A 20,419-nucleotide genomic window follows, 5' to 3' on the forward strand; every position below is an offset into this window, starting at 1 on the left:
CTGGTGTTGAGACACTCAGTGTCTTCCTGCAGCTCAGGGCAGATCTTCCCCATCACCCTGCATCTGCCTCCCTCCACCCCCATAATAGTAACAATAACTACCATTTACTGAGAGCCTAGTACACACACCAGGCATCATGCTGGGCATTTTATATGCTGGCTGATTTTATCCTCACAATAATTCTATGACAAGGCAGAATTAGGTCCATTTGACAGAGGAGGAAATTGAGGAAGATTGAGTTCAGTAACATACCCAAGGTGACACAGCTAACTAACTGGCAGATTTGAATTCAGGTCTGGCTGACTCCAAAGCCCATGCACTTTCTCACATTTTATGGCCTCACCCACCCTGCGCCAACTCCCTTATGGAAATTGGCCAATTCCAATGCCCCGGACCTCATCTCCCCCAGGGAAGCAACGCTCTGTATCCTGGGTCACATCTGAGGCTGAGACACCACTTTAACTACAAGTTGGCTCCAAGGGTGGGGCGTTCAGCCTCTGGGGCAGTCACTGGGAAGATATTTTTGGACTGCAAGGTCTCCAGCAAACCACACAGTAGGCTCCCAGCCAGCTGGCCTGTCAGGTTGGCTCTGCCATGTGGACACTCCTGGGGCCATGAGACTGGAGTCTTGTGACAGCGCAGGGGCTCAGAGGAGCTTTTCTCATGGTTATTTGGAAGGTTCCCTGGGGTGCAAGGAGTTAAGTGTCCTCCCCAGGCAGGAAGGCTCCGTCTCTACCCATCCCTGTGGCTGTGCCTCCTGCCTCCCGCCTCCTGCACTCCCAGGGCACAGCAGGCGGCAAGCCTGGGGCACTTCCTGCTGCTCTGGTGTAGGCAGCCCCTCCTCCGGGCCTGGGTGGGAAGGTGAATTTGGGGAATGGAGAAAAAGAGGGCGAAGGACTATTGTGTCAAAGCCTCAGGAATCCCCAGCCAGAGCAGTTGGGACATCAAGGACAAACGGACTGCCAGAGGAAGCTGGCTTGGGGAAGGAGATTTATTTGCTCTGCAGTTCTGCAGTGTGAGATGCCAGGACACAGGCAGAACCCTCCCACAGCCTGCATCTGCCCAGGGAGCAGGGCAGCCCAGATGCCAGGCTGGACGGAGGGGAGGAGGCAATGGCAGCCAGTGATGCCAGCCTCCAAGGGGGGAGTGTGTGAGCTGTGCCTCCTGCCACAGGGCACTCACACGATGCCGTCAAAGCCCTGCAGGCCGCACTTCTTGCCAGCCACCTGGCAGCCAAACCTCAGCGCCTCCTGCATGCTCTTCCCTGGAGGGAGGGACAAGTAGCTGGATCAGCCTGGTCTTCTGGGCAGGGGTGGGCCCCAGCCCTCCTCCTCCTGCTGGGGTACTCACCCTGGGACAGGCTGAAGATGACAGAAGCATTGAAGGTGTCTCCAGCCCCCAGAGTATCCACCACCCGGGGTGGTGAGAAAGCATCCGAGTGGAACAGCCGACCATCAGGGCCCAGGGCATCGGCGCCCTCCTCAGCCCAGGCACAGACAAGCATTGCCCTGCAAGACCCTCCACTCAGCTGGGTGTTAGCCCACCCCTGGCCCCCAGCCTCATTTCCCCTCCCCAGGGCAAGCCCTGGAGTCCAGGCTCACTTGCTCCCCACACCTAAGGCCTCTTCCTGGCTTCCCCCAGCTCACCCTTTCCTCACACGACCGTACAAGCCCCTCAGGGCCTCCACCGCTGACCGGAACCCCAAGTGCTTGGCTACATCTTTGCTGACAAACACCTGTGGGCAGTGGAAGAGAGGCTGACAGTCACCTTAACTCTAGCCTCAGCTGTCACTCACCACCAGCAGCCTAGCCATGCCCCCATATTATAACGCCACTCCTCCAAAATGGCTGCCTAAATCCCCAACATAGCATCTCGCTGTCTCACAAGAACACATTTTCACACTTGCTCAAGATATGCTAGAAGATAGCCATGTAAATTGTGACACAAAAGCCCTGGTCTATTTGTTCCAAGATTGATGAATTTCCTCGCAATTGAAAACCCAAAGCAAGCCTTGAGCGCCATCTTGGGGTGCAATCTACCACTGCCAAGTTAAACCCCGGGATTTGGGGAGTGGTTTTGTTTTGATTTTTTGTTTTCCTCATACAACTAAGCTCTCTAGATCTTGTTTCTTCATCTTTAAAACAAAGGAGTAGGGGTTCTAGAGCTTCGTCAACACCAGCTACACAGTAGAGTCACCAGAGAGAGTTTTGTATTTTTTAATACGTCAGCTCAGGCTCCACCCCTACCAATCAAATAAAAAACGAAGGTGGGGCTCAGGCATCCCTCTCTTTTAATGGGTAGCCAAGGTTGAGGCCCAACCAGGTTCAGCTATGATGCTAGGATTGTCACCCAGCCTGCCCAAATTTACCTTGTGCAAGTACCCTTCCCATCCTCCCTCACCCTCTAGTGGCTCCCACAACCTGCAACCCACCCCAGAGTTGGAGGACACCTTGGAGAACTGTTCTATCACATCATTTGACAGGGGAGGCTGATGGAGAAGATGCTTCCACACAGGCTTGCCCTGTGGCTGGCTGGCGGGCTCGGACCTGTCCAAGCCCTCTGGCTACCCTCATACCTATGCACCCACTGGGGTGGAGAAAATCTCCTCCTTGGCCACTGCTGAGGCCCGCCGCAGAGCCCAAAACTGGGAGTCTGCCTCTTTGCTTTGCCCCCAACCTGCAAACACCACCAAGCCACGAACTGCCATTCCAAGTGTGGTAGGCAGGACAAGAGAAAGCTCAGGCTCCCTTTAAGAACCAAATTAGCTGGATGTGGCAAGGGGAGGCTGTGTGGGATGCTCACCACGTCTCCATAGCCAAACAGCTGGAACAGCTCCTCTCGGGGCTTCTCCACCTCCACGGACACCTGGATCTTCTGCTCCAGAGGTTGCCTGGCATTGTGCTGCTCTATCCGCTGCAGCATCTTCACCTGCTCGGATGCGTTCCGGCCCTAGGGCAGGGCAGGGCAGCTCAGGACCAGCTGGGCACTGTCCAGCCAGTCTGGCCCACTCTTCCCTCCCTGCTGGAACTCTGGGTGAAGGGGGCAGAGGGGCCAGGGGAGACTGGGTCTATCCTTAGGTCCACCCTAAGTCTCAAAATTCTAGAGCTGTCATGGACCTTGGAGACCTCATCAACCAGCCCTCGCATTTCACAGATAAGGAGACTCAAGAGCAAAAAAGAGACTTTCCTAAGGACCTAACAATAAATTAAATGACAGGGCTAGGATTAGAACTCAGGACTTCTCTGGGTTTCCTCCTACCCAGACTCCAAAACTTCGCTTGGAATGAAGATTCTAGTTCCCTTTATTTGGGAGCTGGATCAGGCCCTCTCATTCCTCCCTTCCCAGAGGTAATGGGTCAGGCGTCCCAAAGCCAGGCCCTTGCCAGAGGCTGAGTCTGGAGGAAGTGGGGCAGCCTGTAACACAGAAAGCATGGGACTTTGCCTGGAGCCAGCATCATACTTCTGGTGCCTACATCCTGCTGTGTGACCTTGAGTAAGTCACCCAGTCTTTCTGGGCCCTAGTTTCCTACCAGAAAACATAGAGAAGGATAGAGAGGGGATGAGGGGGGTTGGATTCATTTATCTCTAAGGTACTTCATGGTTCAAATAAACCAAGAAGGAGGCAGAACATGTGGCGGGGCTGGCAGGTTGAGCCCCGCGAAACACAGGTGCAGCAGGGCTTGCCTCAATGTGGATCCACTTGAACCGAGTCAGATCAACCTTCTCAAAGTCCATAGCAGACACATCTGGCAGGTTTCTAAGTCACAGGATGGAAAGGACAAAGAAGGAGCATAGTGAGGTCAGCACCAGGATCTCTAACTGTATGCTGGGGTCCCTATGCCTGGTGCAGCCTGCAGCATGGCAGGAAGCTGTATCTACAGCACAGGCCTCTGAGGCTCAGCTCCATGATAGATCCCACCCAAGCTAAGCTCCTGACCCCTCCTTGCCCCACTCAGCTCCTTCTAGACAGGCGACTGGAGGCAGTTTGCTAGGATGCCCCTTCCTGTGTTTGAGGCTGCGATATATATCTAATGGCAAACTCAACTGCAGCATGCGTCAAGGGGACAGTTCTGTGTGCCTTGGACACCCCATCTCCCAGAATGCTCTAAGAGCTCCAGGGACTACAATTCCCAGAATCCCCCTTGCAAGCAGACACAGCTCCCAGCATGCAGTGTTCCAGGAAACTACAAATGCCATGGCCGTTCTGCCCGGAGCTTGGGTCTGGTCCTACTCACTGCTGGCACCCCAGCGGTGACAGCACCACTATCCTGAGTTTGGCAGCTCCGTGTGACAATCCTGAAGTCAAGGTTGGTGCTTGAGGATGACTTTATGTTTGGCTGACTTAGGTGTGGAGATCTGGGAAGCGTTTGCCTTGACCCCCCTTGGCCAGAGACCTACACACAGCAGATGTCCTCCCCTCCATGTTCGGTAGCTGAATCCTTCATGCACTTGACTAGCTGTGTGACCTGGGCCTTTCCGAGGCTGCTTCCGCATTGGTAAATGAGGCCGAAACCCCCAGCCTCACAGGCCTGCTGGTAACGGTTGGAGGTAATGTGTGTGGATATGCCTGGACTGAGGCCAGTGGGCGATAAACATTTCTCCACGAGATCCTTTCCCTCCCTTCCTGTGAATACCCATGTCGTATCCTTGATCAAAGTTGCTTCAGATTGTTGCTTAATGAGCAGATGACTAAGATTGCCCAGTGTGAAGGTCACCTCTAGCACACATGCCCAACCGCTCATTCACTGGGACACACGGAGCCCAGGGACCAGTGGTCATCAAGCTTGTCCCAGGATGATTGCCCCTCTCCCCAGGTCCAGTGATTGTGCTGGGCAGTAGAAATAGCCTGAACCCCAGGGCAGCTGGGCTTGGGCCATCTGAGCCCTAACATATTACCTGGTACACACTAGGTTCTCAGTAAACTAAACCTCTAAGATTCTTCAGGAGGGAATCTGGGAGAGATGAGAAGGATCTGGGCCCACAGGGCCTCTCTCTAGTAGCTTGCAACCCTAAAGGGTTCCCTCGCTCCCCAGGTTAGCACCACATCAGATGGCCCTGATGTGCTGACCCAATACTCCCCTTTCCTCTCCTTTAGCAATGGCTGCGAATAGTGTGTGGTGTTTGGTCTGGCTTCATTATGCTGGGGCCTTTGGGGTGCGGAGGGTGTCATTTTTTTTGAACACCCAAACCTCAGCTCCTTGGTGCCATGCTGCAGGCTGGCAACTCTGGGGCTGACCCTGGAAATCCCAGTGGGCCCCCTTAAGGGCTTAAGATGGTTTGAATTACATCTCTCATCCCTCTGTCCTCAGAACAATTTCCCCACATTCACACCCAGGCTGCTGATTGGCTAATTACGGAGGAATCACATCAAAAATTACATTTTGCACAGGACTGCTTGCCCACCCTTGGTGTTGACCAAGCCTAAGTCACCAGGCAAAGCAAAGCCCATCCCTTCCCACCTCACTTCTCCCCTAATTGAAAACAATTCAGAAATCACTGAACAATTTGGCACAGGGACAATTTCTGGTACAAAGAGAGAGGCCACAGAGGGCGGGCAATTGGGATGCCCATGGTGGCGAGAGAGGGGAGCTGATTGGTGGGTTGTGGCAGGGCGAGGCCAGGGGGCCTTACGTGTCATAGAGCACTATGGTACGGGAGCCATTGGAGTTGTTGACGATGCAGCAAGAGCATGGGGTCTCCCCCCTGCTTTGCCAGGCCACCTGAGACACGTCCACACCCCGCTGCCTGAAGTCAGCCACCAGGAAGCTTGGAGTGGAGCCCGAGCCAAGGGAAGGGCAAGGAGACACAGATTAGAGCCTACAAGTAGCCTGGACCTCGCACAGGGGTTGGGAGGAGTGCTGGAGCACGCAGGCCTCTGAGAGAAGAAGGGTGCTGTTCTAGGAGATCAGTGATGGTGGTGGCAGCTGGCAAGGCGCAGACAGGTGTACAAACCTGTAGGCATGTAGGATGGTGCGGCTACCACTGGCCTCGTTGATGATGACTGTGGAGATGGGCACGGAGCCCGTGGTCTGAAAGACCGTGTAGCGTAGGTCCACGGAATAGCGGCGGAGGTCATCCAGGACAAAACTGCCAGGGCGGAGTAACCCGGGGGAGGCGCAGTTCGACAAGGGTTTGAAGACTTGAGGGTAGCTGGCAGAGCCACAAGGGCCCTGGGGTGCAAGCAGAGGGGACTAGGAGGGGACTGGAAATCACCGTGCTGTCACAGGCTGTGCAAGGGGGCAGAACAGGCAGGGGTGCATAGCCTGGAACTCAGTGAGAAAAACCCTAAGGTATATTGTAGGTCCTGACTGAAGTGAACACCAGCCCTGACCTTGCCCTTCAGCCTGACTCAAACTGAAAAGGATCTGCTCGCATTCATAAAGCTAGAGGGGGTAGATTTGAGGCCTAGAACATGTACCCTGTTTAAGCCAAGCAGGTGAGGGCACTGTGGCCTGTTTCATGCAAGGCCCAGGCAGAATTAATCATTACCAAGGTGATACTTTGGCCCCCCACCTCTGCCCGCTCATCCCCATGGTACTCTTCTCTCTGAAGTCCCTTCTGGTCCTTCTCTGATTCCTCTCATTCTACACCTGCTTCCATGATGCCCAGCCAGGAAGTGGGGCTGCCTTGGTGGGCCTGCTCACTGCCTTCTCCTCTCACGGTGAGGCAAACCCTCCCGGGCAGTGAGCTGGCTCCCAGTGTCTGATTCCCCTCAGCGTGGGCCTGGTCTAGACTCTCACCCAGAATCCCCTCCAGTCAGAGTGAGCCGGGGGGCAGCCCCTCAGGAAGACTGCACCAGCAGGACAAGGTCAGCCCCAGCCTCCTGGCCCTCTCTGGAAATGCCATGTCCTGTGCCCAAGTGCTGGCATTTATGCCCAGCAGCCCAGCAACCATCGTGGCTTTTCTCACTATTGCTGGACCCCACTTTCAGCAAGACCAAAGCTGGACAATACAGATATGTATAAAAGTACCAAGTTGGGGCATCCTTCCTTGTCTTACATCTCCAGGATACTTGAGTAGTTTTCCCACAGCGTGGAAAATACAGTTTGGTTTGCCAAATCACTTTGGCACCCACAGCTCCTGGCACATGGTAGATGCTCATTAAATGTTTGTTGAACCAAGGAAAGAATTTGGATGGTGGGTCCACTGCTCTAAGCAAGAGCCAGTCTTGCCTCTAGCTGGGAGGAAAGGCAGCTGCTGAAGAGGATTAACAAGTGACTGGCTGTTAGCTCCTGATCACTCTGTCCCATCTCACAGGGCAGCTCTTGCCCCCTTATTTGCTTCATGCCAGTTCATCAAGGAAGGGAATCTGGCAGCAGCCCCCCCTCAAACTAGGGTTCAAAGGGCTGTGCTTTATAGGCCAACAACCTGGCATCCTGCCCCAGTGCCCACAGTGGGCAAAGTGTGGGCCTCACCTCTTGATAAGCGCTTGCTGAATCGGCTGTGCCAGGGGTCAAAGGGCTCTTGGGTCCCTGCAGCAGCCAACATGGAGAAAGCGCATGGGCCACTTACAGGCTGTAGCCTTGGCAGCGATGAGCTGGAGGCATGGGTCTTGGCCCAGCTTTGGCACGTGGCTTTGGGATGTCCTTGGGCAGGGTGCTTTCACTGCTTCAGTGAACAATGAGGACATGAACGCTGGCCCTACCCTCTCAACCAGGAAGAAACTGTGGGCCTGGACCCTGGGACCATGGATCCTGGACATCCCTGAGGAAGGGTGGGTACAACATGTCCCTAACCACCTTCTGCCACAAGAACAGCCAGGATAAGGGACAATGAGAAGGGCAAAGTCACATCTACCATGGAGTCTGTTGGAAGCAAGGAAGGAGAAGGTGGGGAAGCAGAAGCAGGCTCCAACAAGCGGCCAAGGAAACAGGCTGTGGAAATGAAACCTTCAGCAGGAACAGTGTTAACATCTGAGCAGCAAATAAGCCACACCACGGAGGGTCTGGGATGCTGGTACTCCATTCCTCCCACCCATTTCTAGTGGCCACAAATAATTTCTTATAGCCCACCCAGCCAGGGTTAAGACTTTCTTCTTCTCCCCCCAAGGTGTGGCCAGGCCTCCCCTGCTCCCTCCTCCACTCACTCGGCAACATGGCCTGGGGCCAGTGAGCCCATGAAGGCGCAGGGGGCTCCAAGCAGGGAGAGAACAGTGCAGGAGTTGGATGCGTTGCCTCCACGCTGCCATCGCTGGGACAAGCACCTGCAAAACACAAAGAGGGTCCCTGCAAGCTGGTCCCTGGATAAGCAGGGCCAAACACAGTGCCTGGAGTAGAGCCCACAGAATGTAAAAGCCAGGAGGTCCCCCTTGGAAAGCATCCAGGCCAGGCTTCTCATTTTCTAGATGGGCAGATAAGGCTCAGTGAAGGCAAGAGGCCTGGCTGAGGACCAGGTTTGTCTTCCCAGCCCAGGCTAAATTCAGGTTCACAGCAATCATTTCTATCTTCTACCTATTCTTACAACATCAGGAAAGCACTCACTCGGGTCCATCAGAATTTGAGGGCTCCTCTCACTCTGGGTTAGCTCCTCCTCAGGTACCATGACCCACTTCTCCCCAGGCAGGGCTGCTGTACCTTCAGCCTCCTCCTTGAGAGCTGGATAACTCCAGGTGCCTCTTCCCAAAGGTGTCAACTCTGCTACCTGCTCCTGTCTTAGGAGAGCCCACTTCAATAACAACTGCCGGTTACAACGAGTAAGACAGGAAGCAAACCTGGACGCTGTGACCATTGAAGAAGTGGAGGAAAGCTAACTTAGTCAATGCCAAAAGTTAAAAAGATTATTGGGTGGAGACCAGTTTTTCTCCATCTTTTTGTTTGTTTCCTTTTTCTTTTCCAGCTTTATTGAAATATAATTGCCATATAACATTCTAGTTTAAGGTGCACAGAGTGATGATTTGGTATACGTACATATTGCGAAATGGTTACATTAAGGTTAGTTACACATCCATCACCTCACATAGTTACCTTTTTTTCTTTAGTTTTTCTCCATCTTTACTGAAAATCTAATAAAAGGAGACTAACTCAAGATACACCTGAAGGGCTTCATTGTCATCATCAACAACGAAAATGATAACTTATGCATACATAGTCAAAGCACTTTAATGATTTCTCATTTGTGCTCCAATAATACTGTGAGGTAAACAGTGCAGGCTGTTACTTCTATTCTTCCAGCTGCAAAAAGAATAATAATAACAACTGTGGCAGCTTACAATAAGAGGAGCAAGTACCAAAGAACCACTAATTAAGAGAAATAAATGAAGCGGAATTTTTAAGCTAAGGTATATTTGTACACAAAACTTAACCCTGAAGTTCCCTTCAGCCTTGGGAAAAGTATGTAACGATTCATGTGACCATGCAGGGTGGACCCAAAGCCTGAAGAATGCCCGGGTCTCTCCCCTCAATTAGCCTCATGGTTATTGGCGCTGCAGTGTCTTCCCCGAATCAATCTTAAACTAGCCTTTTATCCAGTTCTTGGCTGAGACAACTGAGAGCCAAGGAGCAATCGTTCTCAGTAGTCTAAGCACTAGACTGCACCAAGAGAAAGCCTCGTATTCTACACCAGAGAAATGCCTTCTTGGAATTACAGTGTAATGGTGTGATTCTCATCAAGAGTGAATATAAGAACCAACAAATGACTCTTCAGTTTCACAACTGAGAAGGATGTCTGCTATGTTGTCCACTGACTTTTGTAAAAAGGACTTCTGATAAACTCCTTTTGGAATTTAGCACCAGGGAAAAGCCTGTCGTGGCTCATGAACCACCTCTATCCATAACACATAGTATCTCCAAATTTGCCTGCAGTGCCAGCAAGCTCCGAGCTATAGTGAAGCTCAAATACCCTGGTTTTAAATGTTCTTCAACAGTCTAACTGCACATACTTCTCATCGTAAGCTACCTCAATTTTTTTTTTAGAAACAGATGAGTTATATATATGGTAAATAAATTAGAAGTAAACGCTAGTGAGAGGCAAGTGCACAGGTCTTGTTAACAAGCACCGTACTAGCTGCGCGCCCTTGGGGAAATCACTTCATCTCTCAGTCTCTACTTGCTTGTGGGTAAAATGGGGATAATAATGCCTGACACAGTCCCAGGGTTGAAAGGGGAACTGGTGAACACAATGCTATCCAAAGCCTGGGTCTTATTACTAAAGGCCCCAATTCTTTCCCCAGATCCTGGGCAGAGGGCACCGGGCACCGTGCACGGCTCCCGAGGAGGCTGAACTCGCACGGCCTCACTGCGGGGCTCCCGGCTCCGCGGCCCTGTAGTCTTGGCTGCCGGGAACAAACACGGGGCTGCAGAAGCCCCTGGGGTCTCCGAGGGGCCCGGGCGCCCCTACCTGCTATCCGTGTCCTCCTCCGGGTACTTGTCCACCACATTGATGATGTCCAGCACCACCAGCCCCACGCACAGGATCTGCTTCTCTTCCATGAGGCTGCTCCCGGAGCTTTCTGCCCAACTGGCTGACGGGGTTCCTCTCGGGCTCTGCCTCTTATCAAGGAGGATTGTGTCCCCGCTCCCGGGGCTGCCCTGGCTCCTCCTCCGCGTCCGGAGCTCCTCCTCCAGGGAGCCTCCTGCAGCGGCGAGGGGTGCAGCTGGGTGGAGGGAACGACGCAAGGCCCTTGCTCCCCACGCCCACCGACCCAAGCGGGCCTGGGAGCGCAGACCCCGAGGTCTTGGTCCCCGGCCTCCTCTTAGCAGGTTGCGTGACCCAGCAGATGACAACGCCTCCCACTTCTCGGCCTCAGTTTCCTCACTTGTCAGACGGACTCGGAGCTAATGCAAACCTCTCTAAAGCGCGGCCAGGCAACCTCATGAACGCAAAGAGAAAGTGCAATAGAAAGACGCCCCTTGCCCCGCCCTCTCCTCCACTGGCAGCTCCCAACCCAGACCCTAGACCGGCGGGGTTGAGCTGGGCCTCGCAGCTGCAGCCGGGACCCCGCAGCCGATGCCTCGGCTCGCGCGGTCGCGGCAGCTCCGCCCGCCCCCGAGGCCCGGCCAATCCCAGCCCGAAGCCCCGCCCCCGCCGCGGAGCAGCCGGGGCCCGCAAGGTGAGCGGCGGCAGTCACGTGACGGGAGACGACGCCCCGCGGCGCGGAGTTCTCGGCTCCCGACGCCCCCTGGCGGACGCGGGAGGAACGGGCGTGACGGGGAGCGGGGCCCGGCTGGGGCTCTCAGCAGCCGGCGCACCTCGCCGCCCGCGCGTCCAGAGCAAGCGTGGGCAGAGCCACCCCCAGCAGAGAGGTGGGGAGCGAGCGGGGTCCGGAACCCGGGGCTCCTCCCTCCCCGTCCGCTGTGCACTCCTGAACCACCCCTGAACACATACTGGAGCAGACGGTTTGTTTTGTTTTGTTTTGTTTTTTTTAGAAAAAACCAAGTGTCTTTATTCCTGAATAGTTTAGTATGGCGGTGGTGGCCGGAGCCTATCCGGGAGAGCCTTGGAGCCCAGGGAATCGGCCTAGAGGGCCAGTTTGGGGAGCAAAGGGCGTGAGGATCGGCTCCTCTGCAGTCCGGGTCCTGCAGGGGACCGCGATCAGGCCAAAAGTCTGGACGAGGGGACCCCGGAGTCTCCGACCCGGCGCGCTCCAGCCGCGGAGAGATTGTTCTGGTCGCCTGTGCCGCTGCGGGTCCGGAGACGGCGGCTCGCCCGGGGCTGGGGTGCCAGGACGGCGCCCGGTCCCAGGCGGGGACCCGGGAGAGCCCACCGCCCCTGCTGGCTCTTTGGCCGGCATAGACACTTCGGGCCCTTCTGGCCCGGCCCCCTGTCTACACCTGTTCAAGCTCCAGGTCCCCGTAGAGCAGGGCTCCGCTGAAGATGGTGAGCGGCTCCTCCGAGTGCGCCAGCTGCCCCATGACCAGGTCGATGCAGACTGTGTCCCCGGCCTGCAGGGGCAGGATGAGGCTGAAGACGCCCAGGGCGCCCGGGCTGGGCTGGCTCTCGGCCACAGGCTTATTTTCCAGGCCCTCGGGCTCGTAGCCACCGGAGTCGATGCGGGCCACGCCCAAGTTGGAGCGGGACAGCACAGCCTCGACCTTCTCGTGCCGGTGCCCAGTCAGCACCGCGCTCAGCAAGTAGCGGCCAGCCAGTGGCGCCGTGAATACACCTGGGGACAAGGATGGCAGTCAGGAGGGGGAACAGGTGGCAGGGACCAGGAAGGCATCGGGGAGCCCACCCAGAAATCCTGGACTAGGGAGGGACCCGCTAGGTCTTTTCCTCTCTTCCACTAGAATGTCAGCTGCAGGAGGGCAGGGAATTTGGGGTTTTGTTCATTACCCATCCCCAGCACTTGAAACAGTGCTTGGGCAAGAGCAGGCCCCCAATAAAGAGCTGTTGAACTTATGGCTCCTCCCCTCCCCACCCCACCCCTCAGCCCAAGCTATAGTGAGAATGAATAAGTGAAGGAAAGAACAGGGGTCTCGCCAAACCAGACCATGAAAAGAGTCACCTTGTTGGAAGGGGCAAGGAAGAGAACAGTCACGCTGGTTTCCCCCACTGCCCTGCCTGCCCGCTCCTAGGCTTACCTGTCTCTGGATCATAATAGCCCCCGTCGTTGAGCAGGACTCTGTCGAAGGGCACTGTGCCTGGTTCAGACCGGGGCAAACTCAGGGCAGCTGAAAAGGCCACCCGGGGCACAGAGGCTGCTGGTGCCCCCTCTACTCCTGGGTGGGGGTAGGGTGGGTGTCAGAGTGGATGCTCAGTGCAGAGCTGCCCGCCCCACTTCTTCCCCCCACGGTCTCTACCCCCAGGGCTGCCTGAGGCCTTCCATCCTCCAACCCCTAGTTCAGTTCCCCTCCTTCCAGCATCTAATGAGAGGCACTTACCCTGTTCACCTTGGGGACCTGTGGGAAGAGGAAACAGAGCAGTGAGAAATAGGGCAGCTCTCATTAAGTCACTCAGCAAACATCTGCTCAGTCTGTCCCGCTGTGCTAGGTGCTATGCAGACTCCAAAGCAGGAATGGGGGTATCAAGAAAAGGAGGAATAGATAGGGTCTGTTCTGTTCAACTGCTGGGCCGTAAGCCCTAGCCCCCAGCCTCTCACACCCTACAGAGCGCTTGTAGGCTCAGCCGTAGTCTTCCAAACAGCAGTGAGGCCACCATATCCAATTAGCCAATCAGTGACTGTCCCAGTTCCTAGTCACTTTCCTTGTCACTATCAGCCATGTAGGACCCCCAGTTCCTTGCCTTTCCCCCCTTCTCTGTCAAGTTCAGAGTGGAATGTCAAGCCTGGTGCTGCCCAGCGGGGTGGTAACCCTGAGGGTGGTAATACAGCAAGGATCTCAGCCCACATACCTGGTGGCCCGATAGGCCCCTTTTGTCCATCCTTGCCTGGAGGTCCTGGAGGCCCAGCAGGGCCTGGGGGTCCCTGCACCCCAGGAGGCCCTGGGGGCCCAGCCTCACCTGCAGGCCCTACAGGGACAAAACTAAGTTGAAGGAGAGTCACGTAAGGAGTTTCCAAAGGACAGAAAGGTGGTTGCTCCATGAACAGGTCGATGGGGCCCCTTGCTGCCCGTGCTGCATACTGGCTGGCAGAGCAGCCCCCACCTCCACCCACAGCCCTCTCTGAGCTGCCAGGGCACGGGGGGGGGGGGAGCTGGGACCTTGGATCATCTCTTCTGGACACACTGACCCCTGGGACAGTGGTGGGTCTGCCATTCATGCTGGGCAGAGCAAGGAGAAAGTAGATGAGGTTAAGGCTGGGTTGCTGTGGGGTGGGAGAAGGAGAAAGGACTTGAAAGGGGTCCCCCGCATCCCATGCCTCCTCTTGCCCCCTCACCAGTGAGGTCCTTCAGACTGAGCTGGTGAAGCCGGTCCTCCAGGAGCAGCAGGGAGCTGTTAAGGGCACCAAGCCGCCTGCCCAGGCCTGCCTGCCCCCCCAGCAGCTTCTCCAGCAGGGCTGCCTGTGTCTGGCTGGTGCTGTTGGTTTCCCGCAGCCCGGCCCAGAGCCCAGCCACGTGTCTGGAAAGGCCCTCACGCAGGCCCTGCAGTCCCCCGGCCACCGTGTCCAATCGTTCACAGACTCCCTCGAGGCGGCCCAATCGCCCCTCTAGGCTGGGACACTGGCCGGCCTGTGCCTGTCCCTCTTCCAGGCCTCGGAAGCGCTCCTCACTCTCTGTAGCATGCTCTGTGGCCTCCTGCTGCAGCCTGTTAATCTCAGAGATGATGCGGTCCTTGGTGGCTCCCAGGTCAGCCAGATCAGAGCCCTGGCCCTCCACAGTGGTCTGGAGCTCATGCAGTGAGTCATTGAGGGAGCTGAAGGTGAGAATAACCTCGGAGAGCTCTCCTTGCAGGGCCTGCAGGGCTGAGCCTGAGCTGCCCCCGAATACACTGAAGCCGTCCAGAGGCCCACGGCTTGGTCCTCCAACACCCGGGCCAGCCCCAGGGCCCCGAGGAGGTAACAGGGGGCAGGAGCAGCGTTCCACACCATCCCGAAGGCGGCCCAGTTCCTCCTGGACACCACCGCAGGCCCCACAGCCCTCATCCCCACGGGCCTGCAGCAGACCCTCCAGCTGGCCCACTCGTGCGGCTGTGAGATTCAGCTGCAGTGTGAACTCTGCAGCTGTCTCGTCCTGTGCATCGACTCGACCCTGGAGCTGGCCCACGACCCCTTGCAGTCTCTCCAGCACGGCCTGCCGGGCATCCCCAGCTGCTCCCACCTTGTGCAGGCCTGAGGCCACCAGCCGCAGCTGCCCCTCACTGTCCAGCACCCTGCGCTCCAAGGCACTGAGGATCTCGCTGACGTGGGAGTCCTGCTCCCCCGGGGCCCCAGAGCAGAGCTGCCCACATGCCTGCACAGCCCCTGCCACCTGCTCTTCCAGCAGATCCAGCCGCCCACCCAGCTCTCCACTCACATTGCTCAGCAGCCCCTCCAGCTTCTCTAGTCGGCCCTGGGCAGCAGGCAGCCAGTGGCCCAGGCCCCCAGGACGCCCAGCCCAGCCCTCCTCTTGCTCCTCTGAAGGACCCAGAGTGGAGTTGAATCGGTCCTCTAGGCGAGAGAGGCGGGATGCTAAATGAGTGTAGCCTGGGGGGTGACCCCCCTGCCCAGCTGCTCCTCCCAGCTCGGTGCCTCGCCGCCCACTCAGCACTGTCACTGAGCCGGCCACTACATCCAGCCTCCGCTCCAGGTCTGCTAGTCGCCGGCCCAGCTCTGGAGGGCAGCATTCCTGAGGGGGCCTGCGGCCCAGGGCCTGCCCCGGGAGCTGCCGCTGCCGCTCCTCCACGGAGGCCAGTAGCTTCTCCAGGGCTCGCAGCCGCTCCCTGTCCTCCTGCTGCTGCCGGCGGAAGCCATCCAGCCCCGCCAGGCACACAGAGCAGGACTCCTGCAGCCTCCGCTCCAGCTCCCGCAGCGGCTCCTCACTGTGGCCGGGAGGGGCTGGGGCTGGGTCCAGGGCCCCACGGCCACCACCACCACTGTGATGGTTGTTGAGATGGCCCAGCTCCTGGTCGTGGGTGGAGACGCGGTTGTCCAGGAGCTGCAGCTGCTGCTGGATCTCGTTGAGGGTTTCGTGCACACCAGGGCGGGCAGCTGCATCTGCTGGCTGCTGCCTCCCGTTGAAGGCCGTCTCCACAGCCCTCTGGACATCTTCCGCCAGGCGCCCACTCAGTCCCTGCAGGACGCCCCGAAGGCCCTGCAGCTCCTTGGTCAGGCTCTGCACCTGCTGCTCCAGCTGCTGCACCTTTTCAGACTCCCCAGGACCTGGCAGAGAGGGAAAGGCATAAGGCAGAGGGGCCGACGCCCAAGCTCAGTGCCTACTTCCTAGGTCCTGCTCTCCCCAACTCCAAGAAGTCAGAGGTCCTAGCTGATTCAGCCACTTCTTAGCTGGGTGATTTGGGTAAGAAAGGACAGAAGGAAACTCCATTCACTGAATGCCTCTAGGCCAAATTTGTACTGTGGCTCTTTCCCCCTTACAACAACTCCAGTGGGCAGAGACCATTAGCTCTTCCTTTTTTGTAGACTGGGAAATAGAGGAGCAGAGAGATTAGGTAAGTGGGCCATGGATTACAAGTTTAATAAGCGGCAGAGCCAAGTTTCAACCCCAGGTCATCCATCTGACCACCAAGCCCAAGTCCTTCCACTGTTCAGAGCTGCCTCTTAACTTTATGGAAACTGTTTCCTCATCTGTGAAATGGGGATAACACTATGTCACTCCCTGGGGGAGAGTGAAATGGGAATGTGAGGGAGGAAGTGTGGACTCCCCAACAGTGGCTATTCCTGGGTGGCACTTCTCCACACCACCACAGGGACAAACGAGGTTCTGCAACAAGCCTGCAGGGGTGCTAGCTGGATGGTGGGCGAGTCAGCCAGAAGTTCCTGTTTCCATAATGACAGTATGGCTATCTCCCTGGCAGGCAAACACAGCACACCGCAGTGCCCAGCAGGCCCGGGAAGGCAACAGGGACGGCTGCATTCTGGGACCTGCAGTCTCCAGAGGCCACCGAGGGGCCTGGGACCTGTAGTTGGTTGCAGTGCATGCTAGGACTTGTAGTCTCAATTGTCTATCCCCTTGGACCATGCTTCTACAAGGAATTCCCCCTTCCTCCCGCAGCTGTTCCCAACTAGGAAGTATCTTGGCCACATGTGGGCGTGTGTGAGCACATTCTCCTCTGCCTTTTTTCTCTCGGTTTCAATCTCTCTGCGTGAGGACAGGGGATCTCAGGGATCCCATTAACTCCCTTCTGTCCCTTTCTTCTGACTGGGAGCTTGGGGGTTTTCCCTCGGCAGCCTGGCCCCACATTTCTCGCCCATCACAGTCTCCCACTTCTCTCCCCAGCAGCTCCCATACTCACCTTCCCCGCCTAGTCCACTCAGGTGGCTGCCCGCACTGGAGCCAGAGAGGTTGGGGCGGGCGGGCCGGGGCTGGGGGCGTGGTGTGGTAGGTGCAGGACCCAGAGCTGGGGCAGGACCCTCAGCACAGTCATCACCCCTGTACCCCTGACAGCATCTCCACTCCATGTCTGTCACTGTCTTGTAGGCCACGCGGTAGCGAGGACGGAGGAAGCTGCGGTACCTGGGAGAGGCAGAGGGAGGCCTCTTTACTCCTCCCTGTACGTACTGGCCCCTGTCCTCAGAGATGGGCAGCTGCTGGTGGGCAAAGCCTGTCTCTCAGGCTGAGTCCCCCTTACTGTCCAGCATGTGGCCTTGCTCAGTTGACAGCTGTCAGCTTGTTGGCCAAGGGCCAAATCCCTGTTCTTCCTCCCCTTGTCCTGTGTTGGAACCTTGAACTCCCCTCCTTGAGCATGACCCAGCCCAGAGAAGGCATTTGGGGGCTGGCAGGGTGGCCTAGGTAAAGGTGTGCCCTGAGTATCCCACCAGCCAAACTGTTGCCTCAGCGTGTCCTCAAAATGGCTCTGACTGAAGCCCCTGGTCCTGCCCCCTGCTCCCTGCTTTGTAGGAATTCCCTGAGTTGGCTGGCTGCCTTCTGCCCTAGCCCAACCCCCACCAAATACCCACTCATCCCCCAGCACAGAGGCTCACATGATGGTGCGGGCACACTGGGGCTGGCCCCAGCCACACGGCTGGTAGTCAGGCTTGATGAAGGTCTCCACTCCATCCTCAAGGACACAGCTCACTGTCCGGGTCACCACGTAGGCACACCAGTTCCTGCAGGCACAACCCCACCTGGGCCCAAGGGCCAGAGACACACGCCCCAGAGGAGGGCCCAGGGGCTACCAGAGGAGCTGAGGGACAGTCAAAAGATGAAGGGCCCCCGGGGACCAGTGGGAGCCAGGGCTCTGGCAGTGGCAGCTCCCCCCACGCCTTCCTGTGAGGCAGCAGTCGATAAAGACTTTTCAAGATGGGGAGAGGAGGCGCAGAATGGAAAACCACAACTACAAGAAGTTGATCCTCATGGCTGGGGGGGGTCCTGGGAGCCTCTGAATTCACACATTCATCCACGTCCCTTTCTGTCTCAATCCACACTTTGGTGTGGCCTGTGTGAGCTGGCTAGCTGGGTCCCTCAGGTGATACCCTGGATGCTGGCTTCCACCCACCCCTCAGGGGAGAGGATGGGGCAGGCAGGGATCCAGCTCAGGGTTAAATGGAGAATAAGCCATTGATGAGTCCTGCCACCCTTAGGGCTTGCAGTTCTACACTCTTGGCCCCATTCAAGCGGGCCTCTGATCTGGGTCCAGCTGGTGAGCCGAAAGGAGCAGGGCAAGAGTGGTGTCAGAATCATGGATTACTGGATGGGGCTGAGGAAGCCCTAGAAAGGGATAAAAGGTCTGCCCAAGGATCCCAGGCTGGTACGCAGCTGGCAGCTGGCAGGAAGGCCTGGCCCACGCCTCTCAGGATAGTCTTCCCAGGCACCTAACTGCAGGTCCCACAGGGAGGACATGGGAGCTGATCACCCTGAGGTTAGACAGAGGGACCTATCTATTCAGGGGGCCCTGGAAACGCCCTGCAGGAAGGTGGCCGTGTGAGGAGCCACCTGATGGGTGGGCTTCCTCTCCCCTTCTTCCCTGTATTAGGGGAGACAGCCCTGGAGAGGGTAGCCAAGGCAGGGGCCGGATACCCACCTTCTGACTCACCCTCCCACCCACCTCTGGGACCCAGATTCTTACCTGTGGCGGCTGGCAGGCCGGGGAGCACTCTGGGGCTGGGGTCCTCCAGGGCTGAGGGCCCCGCCGCTCCCCGTGTAGAGGCTGTAACCACGAGGAGGGTAGCTAGCTGCCCCCACGGCTGTGGTCAGCAGGCAGCAGAGGTAGCAGATCCAGAAAGTGCTGGGGGCCATGGTGGGGGCGCTCCGCGGTGGCCCTCAGAGGCACATCCCAGCCTGACCACTGGCGTCTCTGCCTGGTGCGGGGGATGCCGCTGCTCCAAGGGACAGCGCCGGTCGGGTCCTGTCCCCAGCTTCCTGCCGGCAGCCCCCAGCCACACGCCTCCTCCTTGGCCGCCTGGCCTGACCCCTCTCCCCCTCCTCTTTCCTCCTCACACTCCCGTCTGTCCCTCCCTCGGTTCCTTCCGCTCTCCTCTTCTCCACTTCTGAGGGGAGTTTGTTCTCTGTGCCCCCGGCCTCCTGTGCCTGGTCCCTGCCCCTCTCAGATGCTGCTTCCTGGGCCTCCGCCCCTTTGCCCAGCTGGCCCTCCTCTGTTCTCCCTATCTGTTTTCCCCAATGATCAGATCCTGGGGGTGACAGGGCTTTGCCCCTGTGGCTGTTGAGAGGCACAAGAGTGGCTGTGGGGCGGGCCCTGGCCTCTCGCCTCCCTCTCTTGCTCACTCCTCTCCCTTCCCCCCTGTCTGGCTGGCGGTCCAGCCTCCCCCTTCCTCCCCCCATCTCTCCAACCATCGTGCGCCACATCTGCTTCTTGTTAACTCCGGGAAAGAGAGAAAAAAAAAGGAAAAACAGAGAAATGTGGAGTTGCCGCCGGGCTTGGGGCCAGCCTCTCAGACGGGCCACATGGAGTGGAGCCGGGGCCAGCACTGGGGGAAAGGCCCAGGGCTGGTCACTTAGACAGGGAACAGGAGCTGGAGCCACAGCTCTCCTGGGGCTACGGCAGGCCTCCCCTGGGAGAGAAGACCTGAGAGAGGAGCCTAGAGGGGAGAGGAGGGGAGGACTATAAAAGGGAGAAGGAGCTTGTAGGCTCAGCGGGACATCACTCACCATCTAGTCCAGCCACCTCCTTTTATAGATGTGAAAATTGAGGCCCAGAGTGGGAAAGTAACTTGTCCAAAGTAACACAGCAAGTCAAGAACAGGGCTGAGATTAGAATCTAAATACCTAGATCAATGACTTGGCAGAAAGAAGAAGAGGAGAGAGGGCTACTGGGCCAGGGAGGAGAAGGAAAAGGACTCCACTGAGGCAGGCAGGAAATTCAGAGAAGCCAGAAGAGGAAGAAAGGAATCTGGAAATGGGAGAGCAGTTTTCTGTCAAGCATGGAGATGACATGGGCAAGAAGAGAGTCTCTTAAAAGGCCAAATAAATATGGGTCCCAGGCTTGCCTTGGTGTAGGTCAAGCCATCAGTGGGGGAGGGGAGGGAGGAAGGTAAACTGGGCCCCATCTATACAGGGCCAAAGGAAGTCACTCCCTAGCCTGCAGGCAAGTCTGATAGCCTCCGTAGCAGGCAAGGAACTCAGTCACATTCAGCCATCGGCCTGACTGGAGATGTCTGAATCCGTCAGCTGGGCCCCCTTCATCACCTGGCCCTCAGCACTGTCTTCTGGACTAGGTCTCCCTGTGTGTGGGGACACTCGGGAGAGCGAAGCGGAAGTACTAGACAGAAAGGAGGCGAAAGGGGCAGGCCCGGTGGCTTAGCGGTTAAGTGCGCGCGCTCCGCTACTGGCAGCCCGGGTTCGGATCTGGGCACACACAGATGCACCGCTTCTCCAGCCATGCTGAGGCCGCGTCCCACAAATAGCAACTAGAAAGATGTGCAACTATGACATACAACTATCTACTGGGGCTTTGGGGAAGAAAAAAAGGCGGAG

The 20,419-nt window shown here is 57.2% G+C and overlaps 2 protein-coding genes across 4 annotated transcripts; both read right to left on the reverse strand.

The window, feature by feature from the left end:
* Window positions 1-62: 62 nt before the first annotated feature.
* On the reverse strand, window positions 63-10,942 carry KHK (ketohexokinase). 3 transcript variants are annotated; one of them, XM_058551598.1, is made up of 8 exons: window positions 10,335-10,942; window positions 8,086-8,202; window positions 5,631-5,765; window positions 3,684-3,756; window positions 2,803-2,949; window positions 1,647-1,735; window positions 1,351-1,508; window positions 63-1,264 (listed from the first exon to the last, which is right to left on the reverse strand). In XM_058551598.1, the coding sequence occupies exons 1-8, from the start codon at window positions 10,424-10,426 to the stop codon at window positions 1,179-1,181; spliced, it is 897 nt and encodes a 298-aa protein (XP_058407581.1). In that variant the 5' UTR covers window positions 10,427-10,942; the 3' UTR covers window positions 63-1,178. The 3 variants fall into 3 exon arrangements, with proteins under 3 accessions (XP_058407581.1, XP_058407578.1, XP_058407579.1); XM_058551595.1 differs by lacking the exon at window positions 5,631-5,765 and adding an exon at window positions 5,952-6,086 and having other exon boundaries at window positions 10,335-10,941; XM_058551596.1 differs by lacking the exon at window positions 5,631-5,765 and having other exon boundaries at window positions 10,335-10,939.
* Window positions 10,943-11,305: 363 nt separating this feature from the next.
* EMILIN1 (elastin microfibril interfacer 1) lies at window positions 11,306-19,189 on the reverse strand. Its single transcript, XM_058551600.1, has 8 exons — window positions 18,555-19,189; window positions 17,470-17,595; window positions 16,782-17,002; window positions 13,771-15,690; window positions 13,287-13,403; window positions 12,818-12,835; window positions 12,518-12,655; window positions 11,306-12,099 (listed from the first exon to the last, which is right to left on the reverse strand). The coding sequence occupies exons 1-8, from the start codon at window positions 18,722-18,724 to the stop codon at window positions 11,762-11,764; spliced, it is 3,048 nt and encodes a 1,015-aa protein (XP_058407583.1). The 5' UTR covers window positions 18,725-19,189; the 3' UTR covers window positions 11,306-11,761.
* Window positions 19,190-20,419: the final 1,230 nt, after the last annotated feature.

The sequence above is a fragment of the Diceros bicornis genome, chromosome 12 (genome assembly GCF_020826845.1).
Source record: "Diceros bicornis minor isolate mBicDic1 chromosome 12, mDicBic1.mat.cur, whole genome shotgun sequence".
Taxonomy (NCBI): Eukaryota; Metazoa; Chordata; class Mammalia; order Perissodactyla; family Rhinocerotidae; genus Diceros; species Diceros bicornis.